The sequence below is a fragment of the Zingiber officinale genome, chromosome 10B (genome assembly GCF_018446385.1).
Source record: "Zingiber officinale cultivar Zhangliang chromosome 10B, Zo_v1.1, whole genome shotgun sequence".
NCBI classification, from domain to species: Eukaryota; Viridiplantae; Streptophyta; class Magnoliopsida; order Zingiberales; family Zingiberaceae; genus Zingiber; species Zingiber officinale.
Window position 1 is genome coordinate 23,466,803 of NC_056005.1, and position 15,806 is coordinate 23,482,608.

The 15,806-nt window shown below is 35.4% G+C and overlaps 1 protein-coding gene and 1 long non-coding RNA gene across 4 annotated transcripts; both read right to left on the bottom strand.

Moving 5' to 3' along the window:
- Positions 1–2,181: 2,181 nt before the first annotated feature.
- Positions 2,182–7,239, bottom strand: LOC122029986 (pumilio homolog 2-like). Its single transcript, XM_042589132.1, has 4 exons — positions 6,757–7,239; positions 3,023–3,664; positions 2,554–2,728; positions 2,182–2,450 (listed from the first exon to the last, which is right to left on the bottom strand). Exons 2-4 carry the CDS (start codon positions 3,176–3,178, stop codon positions 2,413–2,415), a joined length of 369 nt encoding a protein of 122 aa, XP_042445066.1. The 5' UTR covers positions 3,179–3,664; positions 6,757–7,239; the 3' UTR covers positions 2,182–2,412.
- A 4,684-nt stretch (positions 7,240–11,923) lies between these two features.
- LOC122029487 lies at positions 11,924–15,581 on the bottom strand. Of its 3 annotated transcripts, XR_006125081.1 has the most exons (4): positions 13,416–15,581; positions 13,058–13,169; positions 12,580–12,802; positions 11,924–12,335 (listed from the first exon to the last, which is right to left on the bottom strand). It is a non-coding gene; the product is annotated as an uncharacterized LOC122029487 (long non-coding RNA). The 3 variants fall into 3 exon arrangements; XR_006125080.1 differs by having other exon boundaries at positions 11,924–12,802; positions 13,058–13,253; XR_006125079.1 differs by having other exon boundaries at positions 11,924–12,802; positions 13,416–15,578.
- Between the last annotated feature and the right edge of the window lie 225 nt (positions 15,582–15,806).

A 15,806-nucleotide genomic window follows, 5' to 3' on the forward strand; every position in this document is an offset into this window, starting at 1 on the left:
CACCCCCCCTCTTGTCGGCTGCCAACGGACCCAACAATTTTTAATATATTTTTTAAAATAAATATCCTTCAACTATAACCAATATAACCACTTAAAAAGTTTAATCCCTTAAACAAAAGATTTCATACGCACACACATAGAGAAAAGTTCAAGGTGTAGCAGAGGTGAGCTGGAGGGTGATGTGGAACATATGAGAGAGAAAAAAACGTGCACCTCCTCCATCTCTCAAAAAACCCTAGCTACGAACAACAACGCCTTCTCCCCGCTCCACCTCCTTCTCTCACCTACAAATGCCTTTTCCCCACTGCACCTCCCTCTCTCGCCTACGAACGCCTTCGCCATGAGAGATCTCTGTCGCCCCGAGCTTTCTCAAGCCGTGACCTCCCTCTCTCGCATTAGTTCGAAGTCGTCGCCTCTCTCACCTCAGTTCGAAGTCATCGCCTCCCTCTCAACCGACGAGAGCCCTAGCTTCTCTCTCCCCGCGCCTGGGTTCCTCGTCGCTATGAAGCCTCACAGACACCCTTCGCGAGATACTTTGTTTACTTTGATTTGGGTTTTACCTCAGTACCTTAATCTGAGTTGGTTTCACAATGGCATGATTTCATCTTCATTGTTTTCCCTTGATTTGGATTTCAAAGATGTTAGTGGTTGTTCAAGTTCCCCTTAGAGGTGAAAATCAGTGGTTGTTTAAGTTTCTAATGTTAGTAACTACATTAGTGTGAAAATCAGTGTGAAACTTACAATGATCATGACTTGAAAAGTAGCTATTTAATCCATTTTACTTAGAGGCTGTAGCCTTATAAGAAAGAGAATAGAGCAATGTAAGTCCACAAATTAAGATGAACGACAATAATCTATGGCCTAACATATTCAACTGTACTCTAGAGTTGAGAATATCATGAGGATTTCAAATACTAGTTGAGAATATCATGAGGATTTCAAATACTTCATATGTTATTGTGATTGCTACATTAATTAGGGAATATCTACTTATCTTACAGATTGGGCATTGATCAAACTTGTTTCTAGATAATGTTGTAAATTTTTTATTTTAATCTAAGTAATAGAAATTTGATTATTAGGTTGCTATTTCATGACATCATTAAGTTATAGCAGCATCGACAATACGAGATTTCAACCTATAACATGTAGGGACTACGGACAAAGAACAATGGTGTGTGTTTTTAGATCAACCAAGAATCCTGGAAGACAGTATTACAGGTGTGAGAAATATAGATAACAAAAGTGGGTGACGACTGATACTAGTTCATCTAATAATATTGAAAGTGAACACAATGCTTCTCATGGACATAATCTAAGAATAATTCATGTACCGAAATTCATTTGGATATTAGTGATGGTGAACTTGATTCTCTTAGCTGTAATCTTGATTGTGTTGTTAGTTCATCTTATTAGTTAGTGTTAAGTAATGCTGGTGTTGTAGTGTAACTGGCTAAATGTTTATAATTATGGATGCAAACTTGATTTACTAGTTGGTATTGACAACGTTAAATAATGCTGAATAATGTTGGTATTATAATTATGGTATGATAATGATGTTCCTCATACTTCTGCTTTTCATCTACATAACAAACTTGTAGATTATAAAGAGTCAAATTTATCTTCTGCTCAAATTTTAAATAATCTCAAACATAAATATAATTTTTGTTTCCGTCAAAGTTTAATTTCTTTTAAATCTTTTAAATTTGAGCAGAAGCTAAATTTGACTCTTTGTAATGTTTGCTAATTCTCGGAAAAATTCCCAAAACAAGTTTTCCATCAGTTTTTTATGCATGTTTCAAATGAATTGTAAAGATGCAACTTGAGTTGTTCAATTGTGTACTAATTGATAAGTTGAGCTTATTATTTGTATCGATCAATATGACTGAGCTTCACAAATTTATTACAAGAATCTCGTATGAATTCACGTCGAGTTTGTAAAATAAAACGATGCACCATTTGCATATCGAAATAAGTTGAAGAAGACCCTTAAATGTGTACAATTCTTTTCTGTGTGATGTATTTTAATCAATGTAATGAGAAATAAAGGATGTATTTCTTGAAAGGATGCAGCTTCTTGATCGATCCTTGATCGTGATGTTTTGCAGGTATCGTTTGGTCCAATCAGTTACAATAAAGGATGTATTTTAATATAGATGATTGTGTATCAGATTGGCATTATTTTACATCTCTCTGTGTGAAAATATAATCAAACAATACTTATTGCGATTGACTTCAGACAGAAAGTCAATCAGGAAAAGGTTACTCCAGTGATTTCCGAAGTCAACCAGAGTCAACGTCAAAGTGTACAGGATGGATTCCATTCGAGCAACATTGATCTTATTTCTAGATAAAAGAGTGAGCTAAAACTAGCCTAAGTTAGCTGTACAACTTCGTCGGTGTGTCGCCGTCCTACGAGGGAAAGGACGTCTGGAGCCTGATCCTCCTCTCTGCAGAAAAAATTCAGAAACTCGTTTAGTTTTATTAAGGAGAACAAATAAGAATGAGTTGTATGAGTCATGGACTTGTTTGAGAAGAAACTGACAGACTCACCTCCGGCGGCAACAAGCTTCTCAACACGAGCAACGATATGCTTCCCGTAAGTGTATTTTTTAAGTGCATTCAAGGCGACCTTGATTCGCGAGAGGATCAGCTCCTGCTGCTGATCGTCGCACGTCTCTAACACTTTCTGTACGACGTAGTTACCAAATTGATCTTTCATCATGGCCTGCCATTGAACAAGTGGGGAAAACATTCAAACAGGTTTCAGTGAAGCGACTGTATCACTGTCCTAGCAATTCCAGAACGTCACGGCAATGAATTTAGTTTGACGAAACCGATAAAGTTAAATTCACAATAAGATGATAGTATTTCTTGAAACACTCCTTGGGTTTCCTTACACAACGAGCCGATAAACCTTAAATAGATAAACAAAGGCAGAGGGAAACACAATAGACCAAAGGCAATATATCCAATTACAATAGTTCGAAGAAATGCATGGAAACAGAATGTAAAATCTCACCCATGACAATCTCTGTTGAGTATTAGGATTGTCACAATGCTCCAGCACTCTGTGAGACAATAGAAGAAAAAAATAAAAGTAAAATACGCATTCACATATACTAGTATGACAGCGAATCAAAAATAAAAAACTGAACCTGTATAACACGACAACCATATGGATGAGTAAAGCAGAAGTATGAGGATTACAGTGGCAACATTGTCAACATGTATGAAGGATGTGCCGCCAATGCTATTGTCAATGCTAGAAGAAGAGTTCAATTTTCTCATGCTAGTACCTAAATGAACTTCAGGTACTACCCATCGAAATTGGATTACAATATGACATCAAAATACAAGATCAAGACAGCATATGACATCAAAACACAAGACCAATAACCGGAATTCTTGGATTACAATATAATCAAACAAACAAAAAAAAAGAAATCAGACCCGTCTTTGCTATTTCCAATTACTCTATTTCTAATCTCAGTAAACTAAAAACAAGAAATCAGACCAATCTTTGACATCAAAACTAAGTCTTCGATTACAATATATTTGATGGCTAATTCTCGTTGAGTGAAAGCTTCTCTAACACTGGAGCAAAGAGAATAGACCAAATCGAAACCAAAGTTAAGGCAAATCTTCTCTAACACTGGATTCACTGAAAGAAAACATATATCAAGTTAAATACAAACAACAAGGATATAAATATTTAACCTTAAACATACAAACAAAGGAAATAGATGAATACCAATCATAGATAATTACAACATCCTAGCACATAGTATTAGAATCTGTAACAATAAGGATAATTTATTAATTTCATTTTCTCAATAAACAATAAATCACTATAATTTTACAAATTAAAACTTTGATAGTACCAGTTATATATCCCAAATCAGGTTCATATGTGTCGTCAAGACTGATATGATTATTATTTTCAATTGATCTGATAATTGGCAAATTGTCATATATAAAATATAATAAAGTAAATTTATTTGCAAGAAAAAATATAATAATAAAAAAAATTGAATTAACATATTTCCTTGTTGCAAATTGGGGCAGTTATGCTTGTCATGTGACACTCCTCGATGTTCGCATCCATGACAAAGCTTGGAATTTGATGTTGATTTTACCTTTGATGATTTTAATCTCTTCCCACATTCATTAGTTCTTACTATAGAAGGATCAATAATACCAAGGCTCTCATCAATGGATTTCTTTCTTTGACTTCTATCACTGCATGTTGTATTAAAGGACATCTCTTGAATTTTATTGTAAATACAATTGAATTGTTCATCCAAAAAGGTTGTCCTCTCATTAGTCAAAGATGCATCATAAACTAACATTGAAGCTTTATTGGATAACCTTGGTGCCTCGGCATCAAATACCTTTCTAAATCTAGATCATCAATGACATTTTGTTCTCCTAAAGCATATATTACTCCTACTTTTGCATCCCGTGTCCATCGTTTGAGTATATACGTATCATATAAATGAGACACTTGGTTGATATGAAAAAAACTAATATATGTCTACATGGAATGCCCTCAAACTCAAATTTCGTGCAGCTACACGATATGTAGTCTTTTTGTTTATCATGCGTGAGCACTCTTGATTTTGAATAAGAAGAATTTTGAAATTTCATCATATGGTAAACCGCTGAGACAACTCCTGTAAATGTCTGATGCACATAATAACTATGACTCTCGGTCATTTCACTTTGAAACTCCAACCATTTTTTTTTATGTACAACTTAACCATTTGAGTTTCCATTGGTCAGGTTGTCTTAACCTTAGGATGCTTATGCATATCAATAGGGTTCGCAACTAACTCATTGTATCTTTGGTGTCTCAATGCTCTATTAAAACGGGTGATGAAATTCATTAATGAGTTCTTATTTGAGATATATTTCTTGAAAAATACATGTGAGCCTTCAGATCTTTGACTACTTGACATTTTTGCAGAAAATATATAACTAAAATATATTGGCACCCATCTGTGTCATAATTCATATATCAAGGACAATCAATCATTTTTCTCTAAGTTATCACACTTGATAATCTCTTCCCATGACTTCTCAAAATCATCAGATGTTGCAGAATTTACGATAACATTCTTTATGCTGTGATAGTGGTTTCAAAAAGTCAAAGGATCTAATTTATATGAGAATTTGTTCAATATGTGCCATAAACAATATTGATGCACTGTTTGAGGGAAAACCTGTGCAATAGCTTTTGTCATAGCAGGATCCTGATAAGTGATGATAATAATTGGTTCACCTTTAAGCATGACTTCTAAGAACTTTATAAGCAACCAAACAAAAAATTCAATTTTCTCATCACTAAAACCCACAACTAAAAAGAATTATCTGATGATAATGATTAACTCCTACAAATGGTGTCAAAATCAAGTCATATCTGTTGGTGTTATATGTCATATCAAATACAATTACATCAATAAATACACTGTATGCCCTTCTTGATACATGATCAACCCAAAAACACATAGTAAATCTTTTATCTGAATCAGTCTCGTAATCAAAGAAAAAAGCTTAATTCTTTTCTTATTCAAATGTAAAAAACTCGATCAGTGTTTCTGCATCAATACCCTTTTGTTTATCCCTAAGATTTCTCTCAAAGTTTTTAATATCTTTTTCTGTGCAACCTACCCTCTCAGGGCCTCCATACTCTATCTCCAATAAACGCATTTGTTGACAAGTTGGTACATTGACCTCTAAAAATTATTTTGTCAATATTTTCTTGGCTACCGAAACACTACGATGTAAGCGTAGCAAATGCACCTTTGATGGAGTCGAGAGCGGATGATTATGGGTTTCTATGAAGTATACAACCCAAGCAGGCCCCGTCTGTTTCTTGACAAATGTAATATTTGACATACAACTCATTCTAATTGTGCGACGTGCTCTTTCCCTTATTGGTTGATTAGGGTTTGGATGTTTATTGTTCCACATTAGATTTGTATGTCATTTTTTAAAGCATACAATTTGTTTCCATGTCACTTTATTTGTCATCTTGTTTTTCTTGCTCATGCTATTCCTTGAACTAAATTCGGCTTCTCGTGCATATTGGTTATAGAACGAATATGCATCCTCTAGTGATGGGAATTTCATTCCAATTTTTTGGCTTTCGATCATCTGTAACTTGGGAAATGAATTCCTGGTCATCAACTCTATTTTCTTCCATTTCTGGGTGCCCTCGCATTATATTTGACAATAGATATATAAGTGGATAAATAAACAACAACTATTCCAATTAACTTGACATAAACACTAAACTTTAATAGTTTTCTAAAGCAGAATAACAGATTAAAATCCACAAAACTAAACAAATTAGTCAAAATAAGTAGATTCTAAAGGCTTGGTTATGTCATTGTTATTATGAATTCAATATCAGGAAATAAAAAGAGAATGACATAAATTCAATAGTTAGGCCAACAAATCAGAAATAGTTCTAAACTTTATCTGAAAACATTATTACGGTTTAGAAGATAGAGTAGTTAGCAAAGCATATAAACTAAAATTATAATGCCCAAATTAGAATCTCAAACTGCTAAAATAGCATGCATAAGCACAAAGGCATGAGTAATCTTCACTCAAAAAACTTCTATTTTTCCTTATCATCAGCCAATACCAATAAAAAAAAGGAAGACAACGAAGGTGAAATCATGCCATTGTGAAACCAACTCAGATTAAGGTACTGAGGCGAAACCCAAATCAGAGCAAACAAAGTACCTCGTGAAGGGCACTTGTGAGGCTTCGTGGCGGAGAGGAACCCAGCCATGGGGAGAGAGAAGTTAGGGCTCTTGTCGGTTGAGAGGGAGGGGACGGTGGGGAGAGAGAAGCTAGGGCTCTCGTCGGTTTAGAGGGAGGCGACAGCTTCGAACTGAGGCGAGAGAGGTGATAGCTTCGAACTGAGGTGAGAGAGGCGACGACTTCGAACTAAGGTGAGAGAGGCGAGCGAGAGAGGGAGGTCGAGGCTTGAGAAAGCTCCGGGCGACAGAGATCGTCTCTCTCAGCGAAGGCGTTCATAGGCGAGAGAGGGAGGTGCGGCGGGGAGAAGGTGTTTGTAGGCGAGAGAAGGAGGTGCGGCGATGAGAAGATGTTGCTGTCTGCAACTAAGGCTTTTTGAGAGATGGAGGAGGTGCGACGTTTTTGACACGTTTTTTCTCTCTCACGCATTCCATGTCACCCTCCAGCTCACCTCTGCCACACCAAACCACAAGAAATCATCGTAGGTGAGCTTTTATCGTAGGTGAGCTTTTTTATATATATATATATATATATATATATCATATTATATATATAAATGTTAACAAAAGTCAATTGATTTTTAAAAACAGTAATATATAAATGTTAACAAAAGTCAATTGATTTTTAAAAACATTAAAATGAAGAAAAAATATTTAAAAACAATTAAGTCAAACTTAAGCATAAATAGATTCCACTAAGCCTCCGAACCAACATATCACATTAAGAACACCGAAATCTATTATGTTCAAGCTTTGTGAAAGTTGGAGAAAACAAAAAGCTTGGGGAGGACTTAGGGATGGTAATGGAACGAAGTGGGACAGGTATACTATTCCTATCCCTATCCCTAAATTTTATCTTCATCCTCATCTCTGTTCCAATCCTCACCCCATCTAATCAGGGAATCTTAATCTCCAAATCCATGGGGATTAAATCCTCATTCCCGCATTGACTTGGCAGAAAAAAATAATTTTCAAAACTTTTCATAAGAATCTTAATACAAAACTCCAATGCATATATAATAGCATTAATAGTCTATGGTTTAATAAATACAAAACATAAAATTCCATCATTATCATCATCACCATCAAATCACTTTCTTCTCCATTATGTCACCTCACCGCATCCATCACTCTATGGAGTTTCTTCTACAGAGTTACTATTAGTACCTAAGCGTGACTTGGGCTCCTACAAAATAATAAGACATATAGAAAAAAATTAATTAAAATTAAAACACTTTAATATAATAACAAAAAATAACTTACATCTATTATCAGAATCATTGTCAAACTTTTGATCATTTGAAGTTGTAGAATCTACTAAGATAAAATAAATAACAAATATTATAATAAAAAATAATAAATAAAGTATTAGAAATAATTTTATTTGAAAACTATTTCACATCTTGAATTTCACTCCATAATTAATTTTGAGCACACATCAAAGCCTCTATAGTTTTAGCAATATTATGCAAAATGGGATATTTGATCTCATTTGTCTTCCATCAACATAAGATATCAAACTCACTTGTTCTTGGCAAAAGAGACTCTTCTAAATAGTAATCCAAGTCTGACTTCTCATGTTCATTACTAGTATTAGAATCCATGAACATCTCAAATTTATCAGCATAACTGCTACGCTTAGGAGGTGGTCTTAAAGAAGAAGAAGATCATGAATCTTTCACTTCCTATGACTATTTGGATTTCTTCTCATACTCTTCAACCAAGTCACATAACTTTTTCTTTAGTTTTTCAATCTCATATGAAGACATATCACCATAAACAAGAGGATAATAGAATTGAATTGTCTCCATCTTGTACTTAGGATCTAAAATACTCCCAATTGCCAATACACAATTCATCACATCCCAATACTTGTCAAACTTCACTTTCATATTTGTTGCCATTGTTTTTACCACATTAGCATCCAAGAGAAGTCAATAACCAATTGCCAACTTAATATCACAAATAGTTGAGAAGAAAAGATTTATAGTGCGATACTCGACCTCTAAAAATAACTATGTGGCATCATAAAACATGTCCAATTTAGAAGAAATCTCTCTCACTTTTGACCAATCTTCTGTAGGATCGAGACGTGCTAGGAGGGGGGTGGGGTGAATAGCACTCGTGGCTTTCATGTTCATTTTTTGAAAAACACAGAATACATAGTGGAAATAAAGAAATAGACAACCACATACACATCAAGATTTACTTGGTTCGGAACCTGTGGCGACTCCTACTCCAAGGCCCGCACATGAGAGTGCTTTCTTTGGGTAATCACTATATTTTCAGAAATTCAAGTACAGAGATGAAGTACAATACTAATGTAATTAAAGTACTATAAACAATTATATCGATGACTTTAGAGAGTTAGAGATGCGAGCTTTCGATTTTTGGAGCAGCATTACAGCTTCGTAGACTTATCTTTGGAGCAGCGCGCGAGAGCAATAAATGTTCCGAATGTTATTGTCGAAGTGCTTGGTCGAGGCCTCCTTTTATAGCCAAGTTGAGCCTGATCCAAATCCATTGATCTCAGGATCAGGTTTGGCTCGACGCTGATTGGTCGATGGATCCCCCTGATCGGTCGACCAAACCTTCTAAATCTGCCCCACTTCCCATCCATATTCTGCCGCTTCAAATAAAGCCTTCGTTTGGTTCATCGATCCCGCCATTTGGTCAACCGATCCCCCTATCCTAGCTAGCTTATTTGGTCTGATCAACCCGGTCCGATCAAGTCACTGCTTATCCACTGTTCGGTTAACTGAACCCAAGGTTCAGTCAACCAATCCCTTAGTCGAAGCTTGTCCATGAACTGATATGTACTCTGGGGTTAGGTCAACCGATCCGGAGGTTCGGTTGACTGATCAAGGCCTCAAATTTCAACCTGCAAAATGTTAGTTTCATGTAAAATAGAGTTAGAATAATAGACAAACAGTATAAAATGTCACTTTGATAGTCTTCGAACTGTCCGGTCCTAACTTTGAGTTTTGCTAAAACTCTAGGTCGGATTGATGCCTACTGTTCCTTCCTTGGGGAACTCATCCTCACCTACTCCTCTCAGGAGAGTTTACCTTTTGCTAGACTGTATGGACTTTTCCTTAGTGTCCAATCCATCAGGATTTCATGCTAGACGTCCGATCCTAAACCCGTCCAGACTTTCACTTGGTGTCCGCAACCCCCAAGATGTTCACCTAGAGTCCTTGACTCTAGGATTTCACCCAAAATCCTCGATCCACTAAGACTTTGCTCAGTCTCTCGAATTAGGACTTCTTGCCTAACCACAGCTAGGATTTTCCACCTACCTAGAATTTACTTTTACCTAAGACAACTTAGGATTTTCCTGCAAGCTCAGTCATACTTGCTAGACAATAAGATAACTTAACTTTGAATACTTTGCTATTATCAAAACACAGGTTTGATCGTCTGGTGCTCCCTGCACTAACATCTTCTTGTGTGGGAACTCTTTTATATAAAGTCTCATGTTGTTTCAAACGAGCAAACACAACTTCATATGCTAATGAAGTGTTAAGTATTAAATATGTAGAGTTCCATCATATTTTGCAATCAAGTTCTAGTTTTTTGTGCTTGGAACCTTCAATTGTCAAGCTATTCCAATAAATTTTTCATCTCTTTTTGGCTTTGATGTCCAAAATGTGACACTATAATGAATTGTTTCAATACTATCAATGATTAATTCTAGCCCATCCCTCACAACTAAATTCAAAATATTGGCACAACACCACATGTGAAATAATTTTCCTTCTAAGATAAGTGAACTCGGAGGAAGCTTGTCTAGAATAAGCTCAGTCATAGCATCATTAGTTGTGCAATTATTAACTGTTAAAGTAGATAATTTATGATCCAAGTACCAATCCAAGAGGCAATCAACAACGACATTTGCGAGGACCTCAATAATATGTGGACATGACACATATATAAACCTAGTAAAAAAGAAATATAGTAAATTTAAATGAGAATAGTAATATTATTAATGATAAATATAAGTATAAAGTTAAAGAGAGAAAATTTTATTGGACAAGCTGAATTTGTAATTTCCATGAAACATCGATGAAGTGTGAAGTGATGACCATGAATCCTCTTTTCTAATTACTTAACGTCCACATATCAGTTGTCAACAATATCCGACTAGCATTTAAGTCTAACAATTCCATTGTTTTATTCCTTTCAAAGTCAAATATCTTTATGATGTCATTCTTGATTGTGTTTTAGGAAACAACTTCACATATTGGTTGTAAGGCATGAGAGTATCTTCTAAATCCCACATGATCAACCATAGATAACAGGTACTCATACAATATAATCATATTTGCAAGCTTTGTCCTCACGTGATCTTGGTTGAAATGGTATGTTCCAAGTTGTGTTATCCCATCATTGGATTTTTGTTGGCTGCAATAGTTATTATTTTACGGTCTTCTATTTTTTGTGCAAGCATGTTTTTATATGGTCAAGTAGATTCTTGGTGTTATTCTTAGTTTCACCACTTAAGGTCTTCTTACAATCATTACAAACCACTTTCCATTTTCCTCCAATCAGCTTTTTCTCAATATGATCTCATGCAATAGATATATATTTTTTTTCTTTCCACCTGTTGTATTTGCAATTTCAACATCTAAAGTCTCATTTAGAGTTGCTTTGCTTACATAGATTGGAACACTCTCATTTTACGAATGTGATGTTGTCAATGCAAGAAATTGACTTCCACCGTTTAAGTCGTTTGTATAGCACCCTCAACCTCGTTATCATTAATTTCCATATGACACTACAAGAAAAAAGCTAATAGACAACGCTTTAAAAGCGTTGTCTATGTGGCTGAAAAAGCGTTGTTAAAAGCACTGTTGTTAAAAGTCTGTTCAAAGACAACGCTTTAAAAGCGTTGTCGTTTGTAGAAAAGACAACGCTTTTGCAACTCTTTAAAAGCGTTGTTGTTTTCTACAAAGACAATGCATAAAAAGCGTTGTCTTTTTTAAAGACAACGCATAAAAAGCGTTGTCTTTTTTAAAGACAACGCATAAAAAGCGTTGTCCTCTTTAGCAAAGACAACAGTTTCACAACACAAAAAAACATTATCCAAGAGGTTTTAAATTATGATCTTTTAATACCAAAGACAAATAAAAGATAAATGAAAATGAATCTACTTCAATCAACGACATATTATTAAATAAACAACCAAGATAAATATATAAATTATCATCCATACACTTTATAACAAGCATAATTACTTGCATACAAAGAAATTTTAATTAGGAGACACTGAAAACTACTTATATCATCTACATCTTATTGCATGAACTTAAAGGATCTTTATAGATGCTACTTATCCTCTTGACTTGAATGTTCTTTACTCATTGACTTTAACCATATCCTCACTTAAATCCCAAAGCCTTCTTGATAGTTCTTCGTCGAAGTACTTCCCAGTCACACCCCTGAGGTTCGGATGCAGTGCCACATAGTATGTAGTTGTTGCTCCAGTAATCATCCATACCCAAGCTATTTAGCTGGAGTTTTTGAATACCTCCATTCACCTTTAAAATATCTGAAAAGGCACTGCACATGAAAGATTCAAGACAAAGTGTAAGTTAGTCTTGATGACCCACAAAAATGGAACAACAACAATATCTCTAGTAGATTCTATAAACTCTTAGATTCTGAAGTAGGAATCAAAACAATTTACTTAGCATTAAATCAATAAACAACACAACATAACTAATAAACCAAAAAAGGAGAACAAATTCATGGCTTAATGTACAATATCTTATATAATCAACATCCACATTTCACTATGTGCTACCATGTCATGGTTGTGCTAGCAGAAATGTTGATGCTACTATTTTAGAATTCCACAACATCTTCCCATTGTGATGTTCGTCTAAGATAGAATGACAAAAACACACAACCAATATGGGCAATCAATAGAAATATGAACAAATCCATCTAAAAACCAAATAATTTTTTTTACATATCTCTAGGAATGATGGTCGAACTTCTATAAGTTGCACCAAGGCAGAACAAACCTGTGTATCAAAGAAAACAAACATAGATCGGTGAAAGATCAAAAAGATTATGGTAAAAATACTTAAGCAACACGTTAGTTTGGATTCATTAAAGAACTCTTTTTTCTCACAGATACATATCCAACATCCTTACCAATCACTCAAAGTTATTAGATTTATTTGAGAACTCTCCGCTTTCAAACAAATTTTAACAAAAAAGAAAAGTTATTAGGCCCATGTAATTTTCTAAGAGAATGGAGATAAATGATGACGAACCTCTCTCTTGATATATGCAGCCATGGACTTTTATTTTTCTATATTCTGCATCTTAATCCTCCATATTCTGATCAAGTAGTGCTTCTTAATCCTCCTCTTCGCTTATCAATGTCTCCTCAAAGAGCATCATGCAAGCAATTTTGAGCATCACTTAGCTATGTTTATATGTGGCTTTCTCGTTGCACTTGAGAAGAGGCTTAAAGTAAAAATTGTATGTTTGGCATGTGTGTTATCAGCAATGCAAAATATATATATTACTGAAAATTTATATCTCACATAAAAGTTACTTGCAATGAAAAAGAAAAATCATATGTAATCAACTTAAACAAGCATATCATACGTATCCTTTAGAATTTACCTGTGATATGATGTCCTTTAGAAGTGATACACAAAATTTGTTTCTGACCCATTAACATCTGCATTGAAAAAGACTTAATGCATCACCATTTATCAACCAAGCAAGATATTGGAGCTTGTTAGGAAAGTGTGATGAAATGCTACAAAGAATCGATTAAGCTCGGAGGCCAATGCTTAGTTTCCCTAACATATGAGAGATCAGTATAATGAGTATTCAAAAGAGTGGCAATTGTCAACTGGTTCATGACAAGCAAGAGAAGATTCATAATACTACTTTACAGGGCTATTCACCCCCTCTAGTCGGTCCAACCGATCCAAGAATAGTAAGATCAAGGAAACAATTGTTAAACCAAGAGGGAAGCATAATTCATTCCACTAGATCTGCTAAGTAAGATCGAGGAAACAATTGCTAAACAAAGAGTGCAGTTTGATTTGTTCCACTAGATCTGCTCCTCAAATTATTGGTAGATTCTGGGAAAAAACAATTGAGGACTTCAAATCTAGCAAGCTAACTAAAAGGTCGAAAATTGATGCAGCCATAGATCCCTATTTCTTTTATAAGTCCAATTTGATAAAATGAAATTGTTTTTGACTTCTTGTGCATCAGCATTGGTTGCTATGATATGTAATGACAAGAAAATTTACATATGAATATCTAAAAACATTATTCCATGCAAGAGGCATATATATATGAAGAGATCAAGCTTCAAGAAATAGACTATGTTTGCACGTCAATAGGTATATTTGGACCATGTAAATCTATGTGGATATAAGAAGAACTCACTGTGTACAGCTTGATGACTAGAGTATTTTGGTCAGAAATAATGTTCAAAATCCTCTCTCGAACACAAATATCAGAACTCTTGACCAAAATCACACATAAGCAATGAAAAAAACAAACCATTGATAACCTAGATGGCACAGCAGAACCATCATTTTTAGTTGTGCTCCAACCAACATGAAACAGATACTTGTTAAGACTGTCCGATGAAGTCCAACACTTTCAGCAGTTGAAAATTGGACAATCTAGCCAATGAAAGGCACCACGGCCAATGAAGTTTAGGTATGCACTAAGTCCCTAATGTTCATTTTTTTGACTTGAGTGTCAAAATGTGACCTCGTCGAGAACATTCCCCACATCTATTTTTGAGCATTTTCATTCCTCTTCAATCTATTTTTGAGTATTCAAAAATTTAGGAAATATTAGAAATAAACTTCCACATGAATAAATTTGTCAAAATTCAACTAACCTAATCTAATCTAACCTAAAACATTCAACTAACTAATCATCACAAGAATTCAAACCAAAGAAGATGCAAGTTTATAAACTAACTAATGAAAGAGGCATTTCATCAAACACATAACGAGCGAGAATTCAATTAAGCAAAATTACATGCAATTCTAAACATGGGAGAATAGCTACGTTACAATTCAACAATCAACAAGAATAACACAATTCAACATATATAGAAATAACCCAATGTCATAGGCATGGATCGGAATAGAACTCTCCTCTTCGAATTCGAAGTGGAGAGGGGGCTGCTGGATGGAGCTTCTCTGACGGCCAATCTACCAGCGAAGGCTGTGGACGAAGTGGATGGCTGCTCGTCGATGGAGAATGAAATCTTCTCTTCGAATCTGAAGATAAAGGGGTTGTTGAAGGATGGATGAACTCTCCTCTTCAAATCCGAAGAGGAGAGGGGTTGCTGGCTAGTGATGAAGCTTTACTCTTCAAATCCGAAATGGAGAGGTGGAAGGAAACTAGTGGTGGCGAAGAAACCTCTACTAATCAGGAGAGGGTGATGTAGAGTTCGGTGGTGGCGCCTCTCCCAATTGGAAGAAGCTGTGGGCTAAAGATGAAGGCACCGTGAGATGGCTTTCAGATCTGGAAGCTCTGTGAGAAGACCTTGCCGTTAACGGCGAGGAAGATGGTAGAGGAGATGAGATGGCCTGCGGATTCTGGGATGAAGCTCCTATTGTGTGCGTTAGCGTCGGCTGTAGATGAGATGGAGGCGGAAGAGGGAGCCTGTCCTCTCCCAATCGGGTAGAGGAAGAGAATGAGGGACGCCGGCAGTGATGGAGAAGGCGAGAGATGATCGAAGTTGTGAGAGGGGTTCGGGAGGTTTTCGGAAGATAGGTGGGTGCGTGTGAGTGAAACCTATACTTAGATCCAACGGTTTGTATCATTCTAGATTTAATTTAGACGAGAACTTAACAATAGACAACACTAAAAAAAATGATAATAGACAACGTTTTTCAAGAAGTGTTATCGTTGATCCATAAAAATCACTAAATGATAATAGTTTTTAAAAAAATATTGTCTATTAGTAAGAAAATAAAGAAATAGACAACGCTTTTCACTAAAAGCGTTGTTAAAAAAAAACGACAACGC